This window comes from Drosophila virilis, chromosome 2, assembly GCF_030788295.1.
Source record: "Drosophila virilis strain 15010-1051.87 chromosome 2, Dvir_AGI_RSII-ME, whole genome shotgun sequence".
NCBI lineage: Eukaryota > Metazoa > Arthropoda > Insecta > Diptera > Drosophilidae > Drosophila > Drosophila virilis.
Window position 1 is genome coordinate 26,182,387 of NC_091544.1, and position 18,380 is coordinate 26,200,766.

The 18,380-nt window shown below is 44.2% G+C and overlaps 3 protein-coding genes across 4 annotated transcripts; 2 read left to right on the top strand and 1 right to left on the bottom strand.

The window, feature by feature from the left end:
• The first annotated feature begins 141 nt into the window (after positions 1-141).
• On the top strand, positions 142-3,111 carry LOC6632509 (ATP-binding cassette sub-family G member 5). Its single transcript, XM_002055978.4, has 12 exons — positions 142-196; positions 443-610; positions 696-804; positions 865-1,055; positions 1,113-1,257; positions 1,322-1,787; positions 1,861-1,978; positions 2,040-2,133; positions 2,190-2,328; positions 2,409-2,600; positions 2,661-2,847; positions 2,903-3,111. The coding sequence occupies exons 2-12, from the start codon at positions 551-553 to the stop codon at positions 3,014-3,016; spliced, it is 1,815 nt and encodes a 604-aa protein (XP_002056014.2). The 5' UTR covers positions 142-196; positions 443-550; the 3' UTR covers positions 3,017-3,111.
• A 237-nt stretch (positions 3,112-3,348) lies between these two features.
• LOC6632510 (mucin-5AC) lies at positions 3,349-14,801 on the bottom strand. 2 transcript variants are annotated; one of them, XM_002055979.4, is made up of 6 exons: positions 14,728-14,801; positions 13,985-14,161; positions 11,190-11,410; positions 6,056-6,269; positions 5,733-5,969; positions 3,349-5,643 (listed from the first exon to the last, which is right to left on the bottom strand). In XM_002055979.4, exons 2-6 carry the CDS (start codon positions 14,022-14,024, stop codon positions 3,902-3,904), a joined length of 2,454 nt encoding a protein of 817 aa, XP_002056015.2. In that variant the 5' UTR covers positions 14,025-14,161; positions 14,728-14,801; the 3' UTR covers positions 3,349-3,901. The 2 variants fall into 2 exon arrangements, with proteins under 2 accessions (XP_002056015.2, XP_015025912.1); XM_015170426.3 differs by having other exon boundaries at positions 6,056-6,305.
• Positions 7,630-9,833, top strand: LOC6632511 (kinesin heavy chain). Its single transcript, XM_002055980.4, has 2 exons — positions 7,630-7,775; positions 7,843-9,833. Exons 1-2 carry the CDS (start codon positions 7,773-7,775, stop codon positions 9,325-9,327), a joined length of 1,488 nt encoding a protein of 495 aa, XP_002056016.2. The 5' UTR covers positions 7,630-7,772; the 3' UTR covers positions 9,328-9,833.
• Positions 14,802-18,380: the final 3,579 nt, after the last annotated feature.

Consider the following 18,380-nt stretch of genomic DNA (forward strand, 5'->3'; position numbering starts at 1 on the left):
TGCATTGGAATGTGTGTATGTGTATGCGCGTTCGCGTCTGGAAGCGCAGAGAGCGCAACGCATTCCACTTGCCAGCGCTTATGATTCCAATTGGAATTGTCTTGTGGCTTGTGTGCGGATCAGCGACAGCTTCAGTTGGAATTGTGCGCTCAATTGGTTTAGACGTGTGCACGGTTATTATTATATTTTTTTTTTGGTGTGTTGCATTTTTTAAAAACATGACATTACTAATATAATAAAATAAATATTAATTTAAAATGCATTTTGATAAGTGCATAGTTTTGAATATTCGAATAAATCTATTCGAATATATGAATTATATTTAAAGATTCTTATACAGCTCGCTCTCTCCCAATCTGTCAATCTTCCTCTCTTCCTTGCTTTCTCTCTCTTGGCTCACAACTCAACACTCATGCCAGTGTTGTGCACTGTTTACTTCCAGCCACTGCGAGTTCTTTGAGCCGCTCTTCAACGGCGTACAGCGTGTGAGGCATAGAGCAGAAGAACAACAAACAAAGCTGTTTCTGAAGAGTTATTTTCGTTTTTGGCTATGAAAATGATTGGCAGCGATTACGTACTGGAAGCACACAACATATTCCACACCACCGAGGCAAGTGTACTGGAAGTGGTTAGAGCTAAAATTCCAATTGAAGTCTTTTGTTTTGGGTCCGCTCTCTTGTGCGCTCTCTTTCCAGGTTGACGGTGGTGGCTGCTTCAATGGTGCCGGCAACTCGGCGCTGGTGCTCAAAGGCGTCAACCTTACCGTGCACAGTGGTGAGGTGATGGCCATTCTGGGCTCCAAGGGTAGGCAGCTCGACTACATAACGTAAGGTGCCGACTTTAAGGCATTCTGTATTTTTTTAGGGAGCGGCAAACGCGCATTGCTAGACGTCATAGCCAGGCGCGCAGATGGCGCCACTCGTGGTCAGGTGCTGCTCAATGGATCGCCGCTGAGCAAGGCGCTGTTCCAGCAACGCTGCGGCTATGTAACCCAATCCTGCACCTTTGTGCCCGGCCTGACAGTGGCCCAGACACTACACTATACGCCCACCATTGTAGGTGCAGACCTTATCCTTGAGTTTTCATGACTTAAAGCTGTTGCTTCTTTGCAGCTGGGTGGATATTTGAAGAGCTCCAAGGTGCGTCAGGTGCTGGCAGATCTGGCGCTCTCGCAGGTGGCCCACAAGCGTGTGGAGTACCTGAACATCAGCGAGGCCAGACGCCTGGCCATTGGCATACAGCTGGTCCGAGATCCGGGTGAGTCATCTAATCCTAATCTAGTCATGCACAGCCGGTTTTATTCAGCATGAACTACTTTCAGTCATGCTGCTGCTGGATGAGCCCACGCAGGGCCTGGATCCATTGAGCGCCTATCTGCTCATCTCCATACTCTCGAATACGGCCAAGAAGACGGGCTGCGGCATTTTGTTGTCGCTGGAGAAGCCACGCTCCGATGTCTTTCCCTTTTTGGATCGTGCGCTGTTTTTGTGCCTGGGCGGAGTTGTCTACTCGGGCGGCACTCGAGCCATGTTGGAGTACTTTCATGCCATTGGTTTTCCCTGTCCCCAGTTGGAGAATCCGCTCATGTATTATCTGTGCCTCTCCACTGTGGATCGTCGCAGTCGCGATCGTTTTCTAGAGTCCAGCCAACAGATTGAGGCGCTCGTGGAGCGCTTCTCCAGAGAAACACCCATTTCCGATGCCTCGCTGAACAACATGGGCTCGGGCAAGGTTCCACTGGCCTATGGCAAGCCCGGTGAACTCAAAGTTTGGATCATGCTCTATTTGTAAGCAATCAAACTGGCGCATCTTTAAGGTATTCTTCTGGAACAATTAGTTCTTATTTGTTTTGCTTTTTAGAAAACTCCTGGCCTCCACCTTTTCGTGTGGTGTGGTCGGTATGAAGACGCTCTTCCTCCGTTTGCTGGTCCTGCCCATAGCCATGGCCATATTGTGGGCCTTCTACACGAATCTCGGCGTGGGTGTTCGTATATATCTCGGGTTAATCTCAGCTTAATAACATGTATTGAATCTTATAGGATGATGCGAGTGGCTTCTTTACCCGAAATGGCTTGATACTGAATATACTTGGTCTGTCCTATGGCTGCGGCATTTTGGCCACCATATCTTTATGTAAGCTATATATAAGCTAATCTTTGGTTTCCCAGTTCAAATTCTTCGTCTTGCAGTTCCCATTTGGCGCAAAAAGTTCTCCCAGGATACACCGGAGGGTCTCTATTCGGGCACCACGCTGCTCGTTGCCTACAATTCCGTTTCCATACCCTTCTCAGCGGTCTCTGCAGTCTTGGCGAGCTGTGTTGTCTACCCGTAAGTGCAGATTTTATGATCTCTCCTATATCTTAGTCTATACATATTGAATATTCTTTTCATTCTACATCAATTCGCAGCTTGCTACTGGATACCAAGTTCAATAATGGCACCGTTTTTGCCTATCTCTTTGTGGCACTATGGTCCAGCTTTGTCCTGGCCGAACAGATGAGCATATCGTTTCTGCTGGTGGTGAAGGTGCCCTTCAATGCAGCCATTGCAGTGACCTATGTGCTGGTCATAAGCATTGCCTTAGCCAGTGGCACCGTGCGGCAAGTTGCAAGATTACCGTCACCGTCAGAATATACATTTAATATTACTTGATTCTACAGCTCCTTTAAGGGCTTGCAGCCCTGGCTGCAGGACAACACTAAGGGCACGCACACACGTTACGCCTCCTCGCTGCTGCACAGCATCGCCTTTCAGACGCGCAAGCTGAACTGCACGCCCACCGCCTCCGTGATTTGCCCCAAGCCAGCGGACTTTATGCACGAACGCTTGGGCCTGCCCGATCCAGATGTGAGTTAACTATATGACGTATATATTCATCTATAAGTTTATTGTCATCCTGCAGGAAACTATTGATGTGGCTGCGTCCTGCGCTTTTGCTGTGGGCTTGGCTGCCTTCAATATGCTGCTTTATTTATTCCCAATGCCGCGCTGCGTGCGTCAGAAATTTAAAGACTAAGCGCCGCAATTTTAACTGCATTGCACACATTTTAACTAATTTAATTTATATGCTTTAAGATAAACTAAACTAAAATTTATTTAAAAACACAAAAACAAGCCTTTTCAAACTTGCGCGCTAAAAGGGCTGCATCCGCGTATTTGATTTGCCAGCTACGGCTTCGATACCAATATTTCAGAGCAAGCATCGATATGCCAGGGCTGCAGAGTAGCAATTATTCAGACAAAGAATCGATTACGATAGTTTCTACACATTTAGCGCGCTTTCATTGAGCATTTAAAAATTATTCGTTAGTTATTTCGCAACGGCAGCAAGCACTTATCGAAACAAAATATTATTTATCATTTTATTTACAAGAAAACTTAAAATTAATACAAATTTCGCAATACAATACAATCGAAAATCATTACAAATACAAATTGTTGAATAGAAATATTTTGTTTACATTTAGTTGGCTCCAGGTCGAAAAGTATTTGTTTTTCTTGAATATTTTTCTGTGTTTCGCTTCGTTTCAGTTTAACAATTGTCTAACGACTAAAAATATGTTTGTTTTATTTAAATAACTAGATACACGCATGGAAATTCATTAGAACGCATCTGATTGAATGAATGTACGCGAGTGTTATTGGGTAATCGAGGGCTGTGCGAGCAGCCGAAGGCAATGAAAAATTTGACCAATCGTTGAAAATGGGTAATTTTCTTTCTACTTCTTCATTTTTTGTTGTTTTTATAAAATACTGTGGCACCTATATTATTGCTGCTGGAGAGGATTGGGATGTTTAGTTGATGCATGCTTTTATGCTATGAACATTGTTTAGTTTATGATGAAGGAATTCAAAACATGGAGCTTGCAGTTTAATGTGTGGGCTGGTCCGGAACTGTAGCTCAGTCCGTGTCATAGTAGGCATAGTCGTAGCTGGTATCCTCATCGGCATGTGGAGGCCGTTTGGATTTGCTTTTCTTATCCTCCTTTTTGCTCTTCGCTGATTTCTTAAGCTCCAAGGCGGAGCTCGTGGTTGGCCTTATAGTTGTTGTTGTCGTTGTGGTTGTGGTTGTTGTGGGGCGTCTTGTTGTGCTCGTTGTGGTTGTGGTTGTGGTTGTTGGGCTGCTGCTCGTCTGTGCGGTCGTCTTCGGACTAGATGGCGCCAGCTGTGGACTGTACTGCGAGTTATACTGCTGTGATGTCTTCTCCGCCTTGTAGATGTCAGCGCGTAGCTTGTTAATGCTGGCAGCGCCAAAGTTGAGCGATTGCGCCGTCTTGAAGAGCTCATCCTCGTCGCTCAGATCCGATTGTTCCTGCTCGCGCTCCTTCTGATACGCCGACTGCTGCTGGCTCCTCAGATGGCTGTGCGCCTGATGAAAGCCATGTGGCTGCCGGCTCACTGCCGGAGCGCTGGTCGTGCTTGTTGTGGTGCCAGAGCTGGTGGATCTGTTGCGCAGAAACTTGAAACGATTGCGCGGAAAATCATTCTCATATAGCTCCGGATGGTATTGGCCATCATCTTCATCCACATTGTAGTACGGATTGGCCGTGGTGGTCGGTACCGACTGCGGCGTCACAGCGGATGTCTTCTTGGGACTCGCACTCTGGCTGGGACGCAACGTTTGCGGTGCCTGATAATAGTTCGTCTCGTAGGGCTTCTTGTATGTGGTGGGCTTAAAGGTGGTGGGCGTGTAGGCTTGCGTAGACAACTTCTTGCTGGGATTTGCCGTCGTGCTGGTGGTTGTCGGGTAATAGAACTCATCGTCGGCATAGCGTTGCGTGGTGGCCTTGTAGGTGATGCTGCCGCGGCTGGTGAAGGTGCGCGGTTTGGCAGCTGACGAGGACTTAAACGGCGCCGGCTCCTGACTGCCCACGCGCGTCAACTGTTGACCGTTCGCACGCGGCCGCTGATACTGTGGCTCCAGCTGGGCGGGCTTGCGGGTGGCACCTGATGTGGCCTGGAAAGGCTGGGGCTGCTGCAGCTTCGCCTTGGGCAGCTCGGCAAATTCGTTGTGATTTATGTAGTTGGACTCCTGTGGGCCTAGTTTTTGCTTGCGCGCCGCCACCGTGGGCTTATTATGACGCCTGGTCGTCTCCTTGTCAAAGTCCTGAGCATTCTTGCCCGTTAGCTTGGTCGAGCTGGCCGGTAGTTCCGTGCTCTTGAAGCGATATCCATTGTTCGGATTATACGTGGTCGGCTGTATACGCTCCTGGGTTTGATAGTCGTTCAGTCCAAAACTAAACCGGCTGGTAATGCCGCTGCCCAGACGTGGTGTGGTGCCCGCCGTGGGCGCCACGCTGCTGGGCGTACTCGATTTAGGGTGTTGCGTGTAGTCCGGGAAGCCTGTATTGTAGGCGGCATGCAGCGTTATCTTCTTTAGGGATTTACTGGTAGGTGCACTTGTGCTGCTAGTGGTTGTTGTTGTTGCTGTGAATGCGGGTATCTGACTGCTGGTACGCTGTGCCCGCGTGGGCGTGGCACGCGTCTTGCTGGCCGCCTCCGTGGTCTTGCGACTATAATCGTTGAAATCGTTGGGTCTGGAACGCGCAACCACAGCCGGCTCCTCGTCAAATTCGCGACCGCCATGGCGATTGGCAAAGAAGTGCGAGCTGTGGGAACCCTTGAAGATATCATCGATGTCTTCTGTGGCGGGAAAAAAAAGCAGATGCAGAGACAAGCGCGTGATTAATTTGTGTAATAAATTTGAAGATTCCATTGTTTGGATGGCTTACGCTTCGAATCATCGTTGTTGTTGTTGTAGTTGTTGTTGTTGTAGTTGTTGTTGTAGTAGCTGCGCTCGGTGCTGGTTGTTGTTGTCGTTGTTGTTGTCGTGGGTGTATAATAGCTGGTGATGGGTCGCCTGGATGTTTGCGTGCTGTCCGCACTGCCACTGGACGCTGTTTGCCCATAATTATGTCTGGGGCGCGACTTTTGATCGCCGCGATTCTCCTTGGAGCGACGCACATCACCTGCAATCAGGTCAAATGTTTATAATGGATGCGAAAAATAAATAATATATTATAATTGGATAATTATGTCTGAGCATATTGCTGACCACTTTCGGCGCGCTGCAAATGGAAGGTGCCCTCCTCTTCCTCGCCCTGGTTGGGGCTCTTGCTCTCCTCGCCGCCGCGATATAAATCGTTTAGATTGTTGCCATCATAATATGCCGGTGCCTTGTCACAGTCGACGTCCGCCCAGTTGGCGCAGATCTGTAGCTCCTGATCGAAGGCAGTGCTATTTGGGCAGAGGAAGCGATAGTCCTGCACCTGTTGGACAAACGAATTAACTCTTCGATGTGAGAGCTGCGCAAACAGTAAACGGCATTAACAGCATTAACAGCGTAAGCACATAACCAGATCAACATGCAAAATTCAATTTAATAAGTGGGCAAAATTAGTTTCAAGCGGTTTTTTGTTTCTTTTTTCTTTAGGTTATTGAGAAAACCAGCAACAACCACAACAACAGCAACAACAACAACAACAACAGCAAAAGCGGTCACAAATTGCGTGAGAATCTATAAATTGTTCTCTTCTCTTCACATAAAATGCAGAATATAGAGAGATCTTATATAAATTGAAGAATAGGTCAGCAAATCCCAACATCTATAAATTGTATATAATTAAAAAATTGAATACTGTTTCACTTATTCTTTTTTAAACCTGTCCAAAACAAGTTTTCATTTGTTTTCCCTAAACCCTTCAATGTGTTATGTGCCGAACCAAATTTAATCCCATCTTAACAAACTCTATACAAAATTTTAATTTTATAATTTAAATTTTCGTTTTATATATTAATAGTTTATTATATATGCTTATAAATTTTATATGTATATATATTTGAATATTCAAAAATCCTAGTTTAAAATCTAATTTAATATTTTATCATAGCTAAATTGTTCATAGATGAAATTGTTCATAGATCAACCCCAAATATTTGTTAACTCTCCTAATTATACCTATATTACTTTTTGAAATGCTTAAATATCTTTGTTGTTTATTGTCCGATTTTAGTGGAACGTAAAGGTTTTAAATATGGCACAAACACTTTTGAAATACCAAAGATCGACGAGCACACACAGACGGACAGACGGACAGACGGACGGATGCTGAGCTGGTGAAAAATATATATACTTCGACTTCATAGCCATAACATAAATTTGCATGTGTGGATACAAAGGTTAAGGGGGTTTTATTTTATGGGCTCCGGAATGCAGGTTCAAGTTTCGGACTGGTTCGAAGTCAGGCGAAGACCTTAGTAGCTTTGTTAAATATTGTTCATTAGTTTCAAGCTATATTGAATACTAGTAATAATTCTATTGATGTATAAGAAATACATTCGCTCAAAGATATGATATCAGTGTGCAGGCATACTTTACGATCTCGAAAGATGTCGTTGCGCATATCGTGACAATGGTTACAATACATCCACGGCAAGGTTTTGACTTTAACAAGCCAAAGGCCGTTGCCGAACTTTGGCATTTGTGTGTGTTGCTGTGGCACTTGGCATTTTAGTGGCATCCGGCAGCAGCAGCAGCCGTGGCAGCCATTGGCAGCGGCGGCAGCCGTGGAAGACGTGGTAGGCCAGGTGATGCTGTGCACACATTTTCTGTTAATTGAAGTGAACGTTCTCGATTCTTGTCTATGTGTAGACATAGTAACAGAAGCAGTAGGCTAATTGACAACTCAAAATCCATATGTATAGTATAGTTCAATTCGATACCACACAAAACTCGTACCATTGTGGCCTGGACCTAATTCATTTCGTTAAACATGGTAAGAGAGGCAATTGGTTGCCGCTTGCTGCATGCCGCAACTCAATGCCGCACAATTCCTTCCATAGGCTAAAATGTATCTATTTCGCAAATTGTCTGAGCTCAATCAGCAGCAATCGGACGTCTGTGAGGAGGCCATCGCGAGTGTTCTGGATGATGTGCTCAAGGGTAAAACCAGCACAATATTCAACTATGGCAACTGGCCCGATTATGGCACAGCCATAGAGGACGATCGTGCTATCAAATTGGATATGATCGATCGCATTCTAAATAATTTATTTAGCCACGTCTATACCATGGAAGTGACCATGGAAATTAACATATCCATCAAGCATATGCAGCACTATGTAGTGCAAGACCAGTTGGTCCATAATGTCGGATCGGATGACAATGACTGCTTGACGGAGGCACGGGAACATTTTGTTGCCTCATCCCATGATGTTTACATGTATATAGAGAAGGTCATTGGACAACTGCAGCAGCAGCAGCAGCAGCAGTCGGATCACAAGATGACAGCCAATGACTATCCCTATGCTCTGTTCACGATATGCGTGAGGCAAACCAATCTGGAGCAATCGATGCACCTGCATGGCAACCTGCAGCTAGTCCATCTGATGTGTGTCCAACAGCCGGAGATGCTGCTACAACTGGCCACACCGATGGCCTCACTGCTGCGGATCATCAGTGCGTTAGCAGGCAATCCGAAAACCCATCTCAGGTATTACAATATACGGCTGACACGAATCCTAAAGGATTTGCTGGGCGAGGATGAGACCACAATTATCATTAACTATACAACTGTGCCGGATATACAATTGGATACGGTATCGGCAATTGGTTGCGCCAAAATCTGGAAGGCCCTCTATTTACGGGAGCGGAACAAATGCCATTGCCTGAGTGAAAAGATGTTTAGCCTAAAATGTTGGAGCGGTAGCGGTCGCAAATTTCAGCTGTTTGAGCTGCTGGAGTTGCTTAAGATCAGCTGCAGCAGCTCTCAGCTGGAATTGGGGTTCACAGGCAGCAGTCTGCGCAGCGCCTTTACCAAATCAGATCCAACCTCCATTCAATTCTATGATAAATTTCTGCAGGATCAGGAACAACTACTCATTAGCTGTGACAACGTGCTGTGCGAGGGGCAACGCCAGCTGTGCGCCCAACTGAAGCACATCAAAGCGGATGCGGCAGCCAGCTTTGAGGAGATGCTGGAAATACAGCATATACTCGCACAGCTGGCACTTAATTTCGAGCAGAATAACCAACAGCTGGAGCAGAAAAATCAAATGCTTACCCGCCTAAATTTGCTCCTGGCCGAGGCCAACAAGAAGGTGCAAAAGCAACGGCTCGCCTTTCAGCGCAAACTGGCTATGTATTCAGAAATGTTTAAGAGCCTGTGGTCAGAGCAGCGGTTGGCGCTGCAGCTGCAGGAACAGGAGCGTGAGGCGCAGCTATCCAAGATGTTTGATACCATCTACCATGAGCTGCATAGCACGCATCAGATGAATCAGTTTGAGAGCAGCGAATTGCAACGACATTGCGCCAAGTCCGGACGTTAGATCTCTCCATCTCTCTTACTCTCTCGCTCTCTATGTGACAGACAATTAACTGAAAACGTACCGAACGCTCTATACACTTAAAGGTCACTTTATACAGAGAGCAAATGCTGCTTTTTCTTTAACTTTGGCCTTAGCTACAACTGCAACCGGCTGACAACCTGGCAGTCACGAAGTCTCATCAGTTCCATTGCAACCCGCTTCCCGCACCTCGCATCCACCAGCCAACCACCATCGACTACGACTGTTCGGCGCTGGAGCTGCAGAAGATTTGCCATTTAGCCGACAGCGGCAACCAAACGAAAGATTTTACAAAAAGGCGTCCGCAAGTAAACGGAATCAGACGTTTTCTCGGTTTCCCTCTTTTTGTTTTTTTTTTTTTACTTTTCGGAAGAGGCCCCAACGGCGGGAACATTAAATTTTCTATGCCTTTTACAAAGACATGAATGTGCAGCTAGACTGTACTCAGACACGTGCATCTATATCTATTAAAATTGAATCAATTTTAACTTGTGTTAAATATATTTTTTGTGGTCGCCGGTTCAAATTCCCAACTATTAGTATCTGGCCTGAAGACCATGGGTAGACTTTGGATAAACTAAGATTGATTGCAGTAAAACTTTACCGATTCGATCTAGCCATGTCCGTCTGACCGTCCGCATGTAGGAACCCAAGGATCTGAGAACCTATAGGAGGTAGAGACTTAAGAGTTGGAATGTAGGTTCTCCTAGTGCCCGCGCTGTGCGAGTTTGTTTCCGATAATCGATAACTGCCCCATTTCCAAGTAATCGATAAAATCAGGGATCGTAATCCTTTTTTGAGCTAACAACATTACCGATCTATGACAGTTATATGATATAGCGGTCCAATCTGACCCGTTTTGACATTTGTACTGCGGACCTGTGCAAAGTTTAAAGATGATATATTTTAAAAGCTGAGAGACTAGACTATTATTACTGGTATGAAACGGGGAGAAGGAGAAGACTGGCTGACGATCCACAGCTGAGGCTAGCCATGTCCATATATCTGTATGTAAGAGCTCGTCAAGCTAAGGAGCTGAATATAATGTAGTTGTGTAGCTCCGACCCTATAAATATATATATTCTTGATCAGCATCAACAGCCGAGTCGATCTGGCCATGTCCGTATACCTGTCCGTCCGCCAGTCTGTGCGTGCGTCGGTATGTATAAACGCGGGATCTCTTGCGAATTCCTTTTTTGCTTCCGATAATCTTTAACTTGCCCTTTTTACAAGCAATCGATAAGAATCGATTTCGGAAACCTCTTTTTCGAGCAAATCTCGTAACAGTATAAGACCTAGAGCCACCAAATTTAACATGTAGCTTTCTAAATTCTATCATCAGCGTTGCCATTGCGATTTTTTTCTGTGCTGCTATTTGAGTTCGCGTTTTTCTCGCTAGGAGTCAACTGTGCTTTGGTTGCTGAGTAGAGATGAGGGCAGTATGTTGCGAGTTCGATTAAAAGTTAGGAAACTGCTTTTTTTAGTAGATATATTTTAATTACGACTAAAGCGAATGAGCTCGTAACGCAAGCTACGTCAAGTAGTGTAGTATGTTAAGAGTTCGACTCATATGGAGGAAACTATTTGGTATCCGCTTGTCGGAAACTCCCGACTAGAGCCTCTTCTATAACGTATGTATACGTTTGATGTTCTAACTTAAACCTCTATGCCCTATAATCAACACTCCATTCTCTATATCATATACTCTATACCTTTGCCCTATGGCTTATACCCTAACTTAAGCCTTCTTTTATAGTTGCCGCATTTCTGCCGCAGCCGTTCTTTTTGTTTTTGCTGTTGTTGTTGCTGTCTTTACCTGTCGCCACACCCGCCCCAACACTTACCCCCACTCCGGGCAGCTTGACACAGACATGAAACATCTGACACTGCGTCTCGGGATCGGCATAGTAGCCGCCAAGTATCTTGTCACGGCATGTGAACTTCGTCTTGGGCATATTCTGCAGACTGTACGTGGGCCAGGGCCTGCCAAAGACATCCTCATCCTCATCCAGCAGCTGCGCCTGCTGCCCCAGCACATTGGCCCATAGCATTGCCGTTGTTATGGCTGTAAAGACGTAAAAGAAATCGTGAATTAAATCTTCAAATAAACAAAAAAAAAATAGTTGGAAACTCAAGTGGTGCAACGATCAGTGGGGCAGCAGCAGCAGCAGTCTGACCTTCAGCTTGATGTGCCTCGCACTCGCAACACTTTCGCTTGCAAGACACGAGACGAGCCACATGATTTATGCGTGTGCCCGTCTGTGTGTGTGTGCGTGTATATATGTACCTGGGTACTTAATGATGCTCAAGGCTGACGCTATCTAAGTTCTGTGTGCGTGTGCACGTGTGTGTATTGTTTTTAAATCTCTTTTTGTTGTTGTTTTTATATATTTGACAATTGATGGCTTTTTGATACAAAAAGACATCGTTAAGACCGCAAATATTCCCACCGCGATATTTGTACACTTGTGTCAATTCGGCTGCCAAATTGGCCACAAAAAACACATATGTATACCCAATATGAGGGTCAAACAATTAAAATGCCATGTCAATCAAATGTTATGGATTACCAAAGCGGAGTACTACACTCGAAAAAAAAATGGTTAGCCGTCTTCTTACTAGCCTTTAGATAATTGCCAATGAAAACTCTTGCTTAAACTTAAGTTTCCACTACATCAATTAAAATTTTTTACTTGAAAAAAAAATTCGATGATTATTTTCTTGTTCTTGTTCAAACTTACTTGCTTAAACAAAAATGTAAGAATAAAAAGCCTGAATTATAAAATTAAAAAAACATTTTTTTTATTTCTGAAATTAGAAAATTTTCATTTCATAGTAACTTCCCAAATCTAGCCAAACAGTTTTTGTACTGTACCGAAAAAATAAAACAAAAAGAAACCTGAGTACATGTGGGTACATAAAAAACCACTTCTACTCCGTGACTTTAAAGCCACCGAACGCCTAATTACCATGACGTCCATATGTATATGACTTATGGCTGGCACTGTTGCTGGCTTACAGTTTTTTTTGCGGCCACTGTTCTTACAAAATGCAAGCGGAAGATGCGCTTGCTGCAATTAAGGCAATTGCACTGGCAATTGCAGAACCAATGCTAATCGCCTTGGCTGTGGCATCGTCGGCTTCGTCTGGCCAGGCACAAATTGCAGTCAAATTCGCTGTCGGAGTGACTGACTGTCTGGCTGGCTGGCTGGGATTATGCAATCGCAGCGCCTCATTCATCATCTGGCGAATATATACAAGGCACTGGAGAAAGAGAGAAAGACTCCGTCTTGTCGTGCCTTTAAAAGATTCGCATTTAATTCAAATGAATTTCAGTTTCAATTCCCCTAAAACTTTTCCCTGGCTTTGTTTTGGGCGACGCTGTGAACTATGACTGGGCAGATGATGCCCGATTGCGGTTTGAGGCTTGAGCTTTTGTCTGGTATGTCTTTGCTTTTGTTTTCCTTAGCCTATTCAAAACCAATTTGAATTCCTCGTTTCAAGACCAGGCAAGTGAGTCGCACACAGCTTCCGTGGAGGCGTCCGCTCAAGAGGTTTATAATAAATTGTACATGCGCATATAATTATCTTGGGCCTGACCCAATATCCGTTAAGTATAATTGTTCAGACCCATTTATTTTTCTCATTTCGGCCAGACGGTTACCTGGAAGCATCTCTTGGCGAAATTCACAACTAATTGGACTCGGGCATAGACAAACTTTGATAGAAACTCCCATAAACAGATGCTGGGTTACGTTAATGTGCGGACCTTGAGTCAATGCATAATTTCCTATTATGAAAGATTAAAGAGGCAGCGCCAGCTAATGATCATGCGAATTAGTTATCGAGAGAAGATGAGCTCTGCCCGATGCGATTGTCGGAATGCGTAATTAAGCCAAGAAGGAAGGTCAATATGATGCGTGACCAATGCGCCAGAGTCCCTAATAATGACTGTCTTAAGGAAACGAATTCAATTGTTTTTGATTTCATGTACCAGCAAACTTATTTTCAAGCATTATATAAGCTAGTTCTATTGAACCTAATTTAGATAATTATTTGCATTAAAGTATTTCTATTTTGTTCAATTGAAATAAAACTAACTTAATTCAAAAGAAACTTGAACTAGTAAGGAATTTTTTCCATTATACATTCATTGCATTAAAATATTATTTATTTATTATATTTAAATATTTCTTATAAAATTTTTTTAATGCAATTTAAATAATATATATTTATTGAATCTCAATCCTTTATTATTATTATCTAATTTCAATTTTCCCTCAACTGTGTTTTATTTATTGTGATTCCTAAAACTAACATAAACTTTTTTTAAGATATTGTTTTCCGGCGCTCTAAATATTTCTGTTTAAATATCATCAACAATTTTTATTAATATGTTTGGGAATATAACAAAAGTTAATATTAAACGCAAAACTTCCTGACTTTTCCGCCACTTTATATTTTGTCATACTTTCATATTTTATATTTTCATATTCATAATAAACAATTGAGTTAGTAGGGAAAATCGTGGAATAAGCAGTAAAACTATTCCATTTGCATGATCCTCAAAATTTGTCAATATTTAAACATTTTTTTATTTTCAATATATATTTTCTTATATGTTTTTTTGAATACTCACCCAACAGAAAGGCGCACATATGATAGCTAATTTTCAACATGGCGCTGTTCCTAACTAATTAATCCAAGTCGGGGCGTATATCCACAGCCGAAATTGTAATTTATGATATGTAGTACTCCAAAAGGTTATCCAAAGTGCTTAAGCTGCTAGTTAAAGTAGATATTCACATGGAATGCACTGTAAACAGACAACACAACAGCACGCAAGCAAATCATATAAATACGGAATATTATAAGACGCACAAGTTGTTGTTGTTGTTTTTTTTTTTAATGGTTTTTCGGTTGGCCCTTTTTATGTTTTTCTTTTTCTTCTTCCTGTGTATATTTTTTAAGATTTCGTTTTTGTTTTTGAAATTTAACACAAAATCAGCGAGCGATTCATTTTCATTATGTGAAACTGTTTGTCATGCCAGCAGCGCTCATGTAGAAAATGAGCATAAAAAAACTACCGACAATAATCGAAACGAAAATTCTGCTGTTTTATGCTCGTCTTCTTCTTCTTCTTCGTCTTCGTTTCGTATGTAAATGCGTAAAGATTTGTGTGTTTCGCAAGGTGCGAAAACTACGGAAAAGCCATTTAGAATGTGCAGCGAAACGTTGAAGACAGCCAAATGCGAAGACGAACTCTTTGCCACTTGACTGGGCAAACAGGCAGACAACAAAACACTCAGTCACAGTCGCAGTCACAGTGACAGTGACAGTGACTGTTTTGTGCTTAAAGCTGTTACTGATTAAACTACGAACCGCACGAGACGAGCCAAACGAGAGGCGCTGTGTTGCGCGTTTTGCGACTTTATCGTTAACGTTGTCGAAGCGAAATGATTTCTGAAAGCGAAAGGAAAAACCACTTGGGCCTCATCAGCAGAAGCGGCCAAAAGCAGCAGAGCAAAAGTCGCCGACGACGACGGCGTCGGCGTTGGCATCGGCAGCGTGCACACGAGTCGTATCGTCGCATCGTCGCATCGCGTCGCTGCTAGAAGCTCCGCACGACTACATCACAAAGTTGGACTCTAGCTGGGCGCATGTGTCGCATGCTTAACGCACATTACGCATACGCAACGTGTGACACTTGCGCATTGTTTGAGCGACAGCCAAGTTGCAGTTTTGGCATCGTTTGTCACTCACTTACGTCAGCTAGTACCGCCAGCTGTAGGCCTTCTCAGCCGATGATTATGAGCGAGTACAACCGCACTCCCACCGCAGCTCGGCTGCAATTACATGCATGTGGCTTGCAGCGCGCCGCATCTCGGTTGCATCTTCCGCTGGTATTATGTCATAGTTAGTCATGGCGCGGCGGCATTGTCATTTACTCTTGCTGCCGCCGCTGCTGCCACTGCTGCTTATGTCGGGCCAAAAGTCGCGCTGCTGCCGCTGCCGCTGCCGTCGGCAATCCGGTTCGCGTATATGGGTGAGTAGAGTGTGGCACAGAGTGTGGGGAATGCGCGGCATTTGTTGCAGTGTGGGAATTTGCACGCCCGCAAAGATCTTGCAGATTTTCTGTTTTTCTTCTTTTGTTTTGTTTTTATTTTTTATTTTTCCTATTTCTTGGGCGTTGCTTTTTGTTTGTCGTTTTGATTTGTCCAAAGGCGGCAAATGAAGGCGGCTCAAAGTGCGCCTAATGTCCATCAAAACGTGGCCCTAAACTGGCAGCTTGGCATTTCAAAGCTGTGCTTGGGCTGCCGGAAAATGCTCGGCAGCACTGAAAAGCAAAAAATGTCAACTGCCTGCTCCAAACTGAAGACGAGCCTTTGTGACTTGTTGACTTTCAGCCTGCCAGCTTGGCATATGGCCATGTGCTGACTAGTTGTAGCTGTGCCTGCAGCTCGCTTAGCATCATTTTATGTTTTTTTTTTTTTCTAATTTCTCGGCTCATGTTCAGAGTTCAGCTGCAATGATTGTGTAAGAGTTTGCCTAGTCGTTTTGGGTTTTCTTTTTTTTTTTTTTGTGGGGCTGCCTAGAAAAACATAATAAATGTTCAATTTATTTTTGCTTAGCCTACGTTTTGTGTCATCTGCGCGCAAAGAAAGGCTATGACTCACGCGATGCTGTTGCCCAACTGCGTGGGAATGGCTAATAACAAGGAAGTGTGCAGTGGACACTGCAAAACCAAAAAAAAAAAATTAAAATGACAAACAAAAGACTTAAGACACGAACTCGATTTTCTCTGGCATTACACAGCAGCTTAGGCATAATTCTAATTAGCGCTCGCTTTCAATTAAATACACATCAATTTGTATGGCCTCCGCGTGGACTGACATTGATAAATGCGCCACGATTTTGTTGTACGACTTGGCAGCTACAAGCAGCTCAATGTCTGGCAAGTGGTAAAAGGGTCTTGCGGCAGCAGCATCAGCAACAACTCGTTAAGAATTCCAATACATTTGCCCCGTAAATTATTTAATATTTCTTCTTCTGTTTTGTTGTTGTTGGTATTTTTGTGATTATATAAGCGTCTGCTGGAGTGCAGTAAAAGTGCCGAAAGCACTTGCAAAATGTGTGGGAGCCACAGCCAATGCAAAATGCATGCAGACATTCACCAGCAGCAGCATCAACAGCATCAACAGCAGCAGCAGCAGCAGCAAAAGTAAATTTCAATTAAGCTGAAGATGCGCGTCGCAGGCAAGCGCTTGGCTGGCATTTGCTGGCGCGCCAAAAATAATGCCAAAAAGTTAGCAGCAGGCCGACTAACAAGTCGAGGATGGAATGTAATGGAATGGCAATGGGAATGGGGTTGGGAGCTGGGTGCTGGGTGCTATGTGCTTGGCAGCTTGGGGCTTCAGCTCTGGAGCTGGGCATTTCAATCGGTACTGCTGTCGGGGCCCATTGAGTAATTGTGCAGCAATGAGCATGGGCATGTGTGCGGTTGCCAGCAGATTTTCCGTTGATAAAGTGGAAAAGCTCATAATAAGAAATCACACACACACACACGTACCCAGAAAACATTTCGCATGGGCTGAGATTTGGTACGCCTGCACGTGGCAAATTCAGTCGCAGCTGTGCAATTTACAGTTTATGATGCGACAGCCGCTTGCGAAATGGCCCGACGACTGGTAACGGGCACAGGCGCAGGATTGGGTCAGCCAGCCGGCCAGTCAGCTGGTCAGTCAGTCGGCTAATTTGACAGTTGGTCAAACGCATGACCATTGCAAAACTATGAAAAAATTTACAGATGCGGGGTTTGATTTGCACATTAAACAAAAAATGAAAGACTTAGGCAACGAACTTGTTTTAATAGACTCGCTTCTGTCATCTTAATTTGCGCTTATAAACTGGCCAAACTGAGACAACAACCGAGCAATAAGCACATACATGTGCTTAGACAGAGCTGCATTTGAGTCGTTTTTTGTTTTTTGCATTTGCATTTGCATAAAATGCGCATTAGGCTTCACCCCCGCCATTAGGCGGCAGCAGCGCAAAGGCGCAACTTGTGCCGAAATCTTTCAAGACGAAACGTGAGAAAATGTTATAGACAACTGCAGTTGCCAAGTGCTGGGCCATATAGACAGCGGCGCGGTGCCTAAGCTGAGGCGAACAACAAAATAAATAAAATATAAAAAAAAAAAAAAGATAAAAAATATTTTTGCAAATTATGGGAATGGCAACGGCAAAGCTGGCGGTGGCGGTGCCGGTGGCGGCTGATTTCGCCAAGAATCCGGCGCGGCGAGTTGCAGATGCTGCAGCGACACCCAGCAGCAGCAACAACTTGTTGTTGTTGTGCTATCTGTGACTAATTGCATCGCCATACAAATGCACTTTTCGTAATTATTTGCAACAATGTTGGAATATATGTGGAATTATTCATTGTAATCATGTTAATGAGCTTTCAGGCCAAGACTTTTGATACTGGCCATTGTTCGTGGATCTGCAGCCGCTGCTGCTGCTGCTGCTGCCGCTGCTGCTGCTGCTGCTGTGACCCAGCAAACGCCACACTGACTGTCATTTCCTACTGAGCCAGCTAAATGCCAGAGCGCTCTCCAGCTGACCAGGATGTGCTGTGCGGCACACAAATTATGCGCATTTATTAAGACAACTTTTTTTCTATTCTCTTAGTCAGTTTATGTTAATTCAATTAGACGCCATTTGCAACAGTTGCTGGCAACTTTTGTCACTCAGTTGCAGTTGGTGCCTTTGCCTCGGCTGAACTCTGCGCCTTCTGCTGTTGGTGTCTTCTTCAATTGCTTTGCCGTTAGCCGCGGGCACAAAACATTTTTGCCAGAAAACGTTTTTGAGGTGCGCCACTTGCTGATCGTTTGTTTGGCTAAAACACGACAACAACAGACAACAGCAGCAGAGACAGCAAGCATGGCAACAACAACGTCGGCAACAACTCTCGTTTGTTGATTTATGCGTTTTGCAGCATTTAAATTGGCATTTATGTCAAATGGCGGCAAGTTATA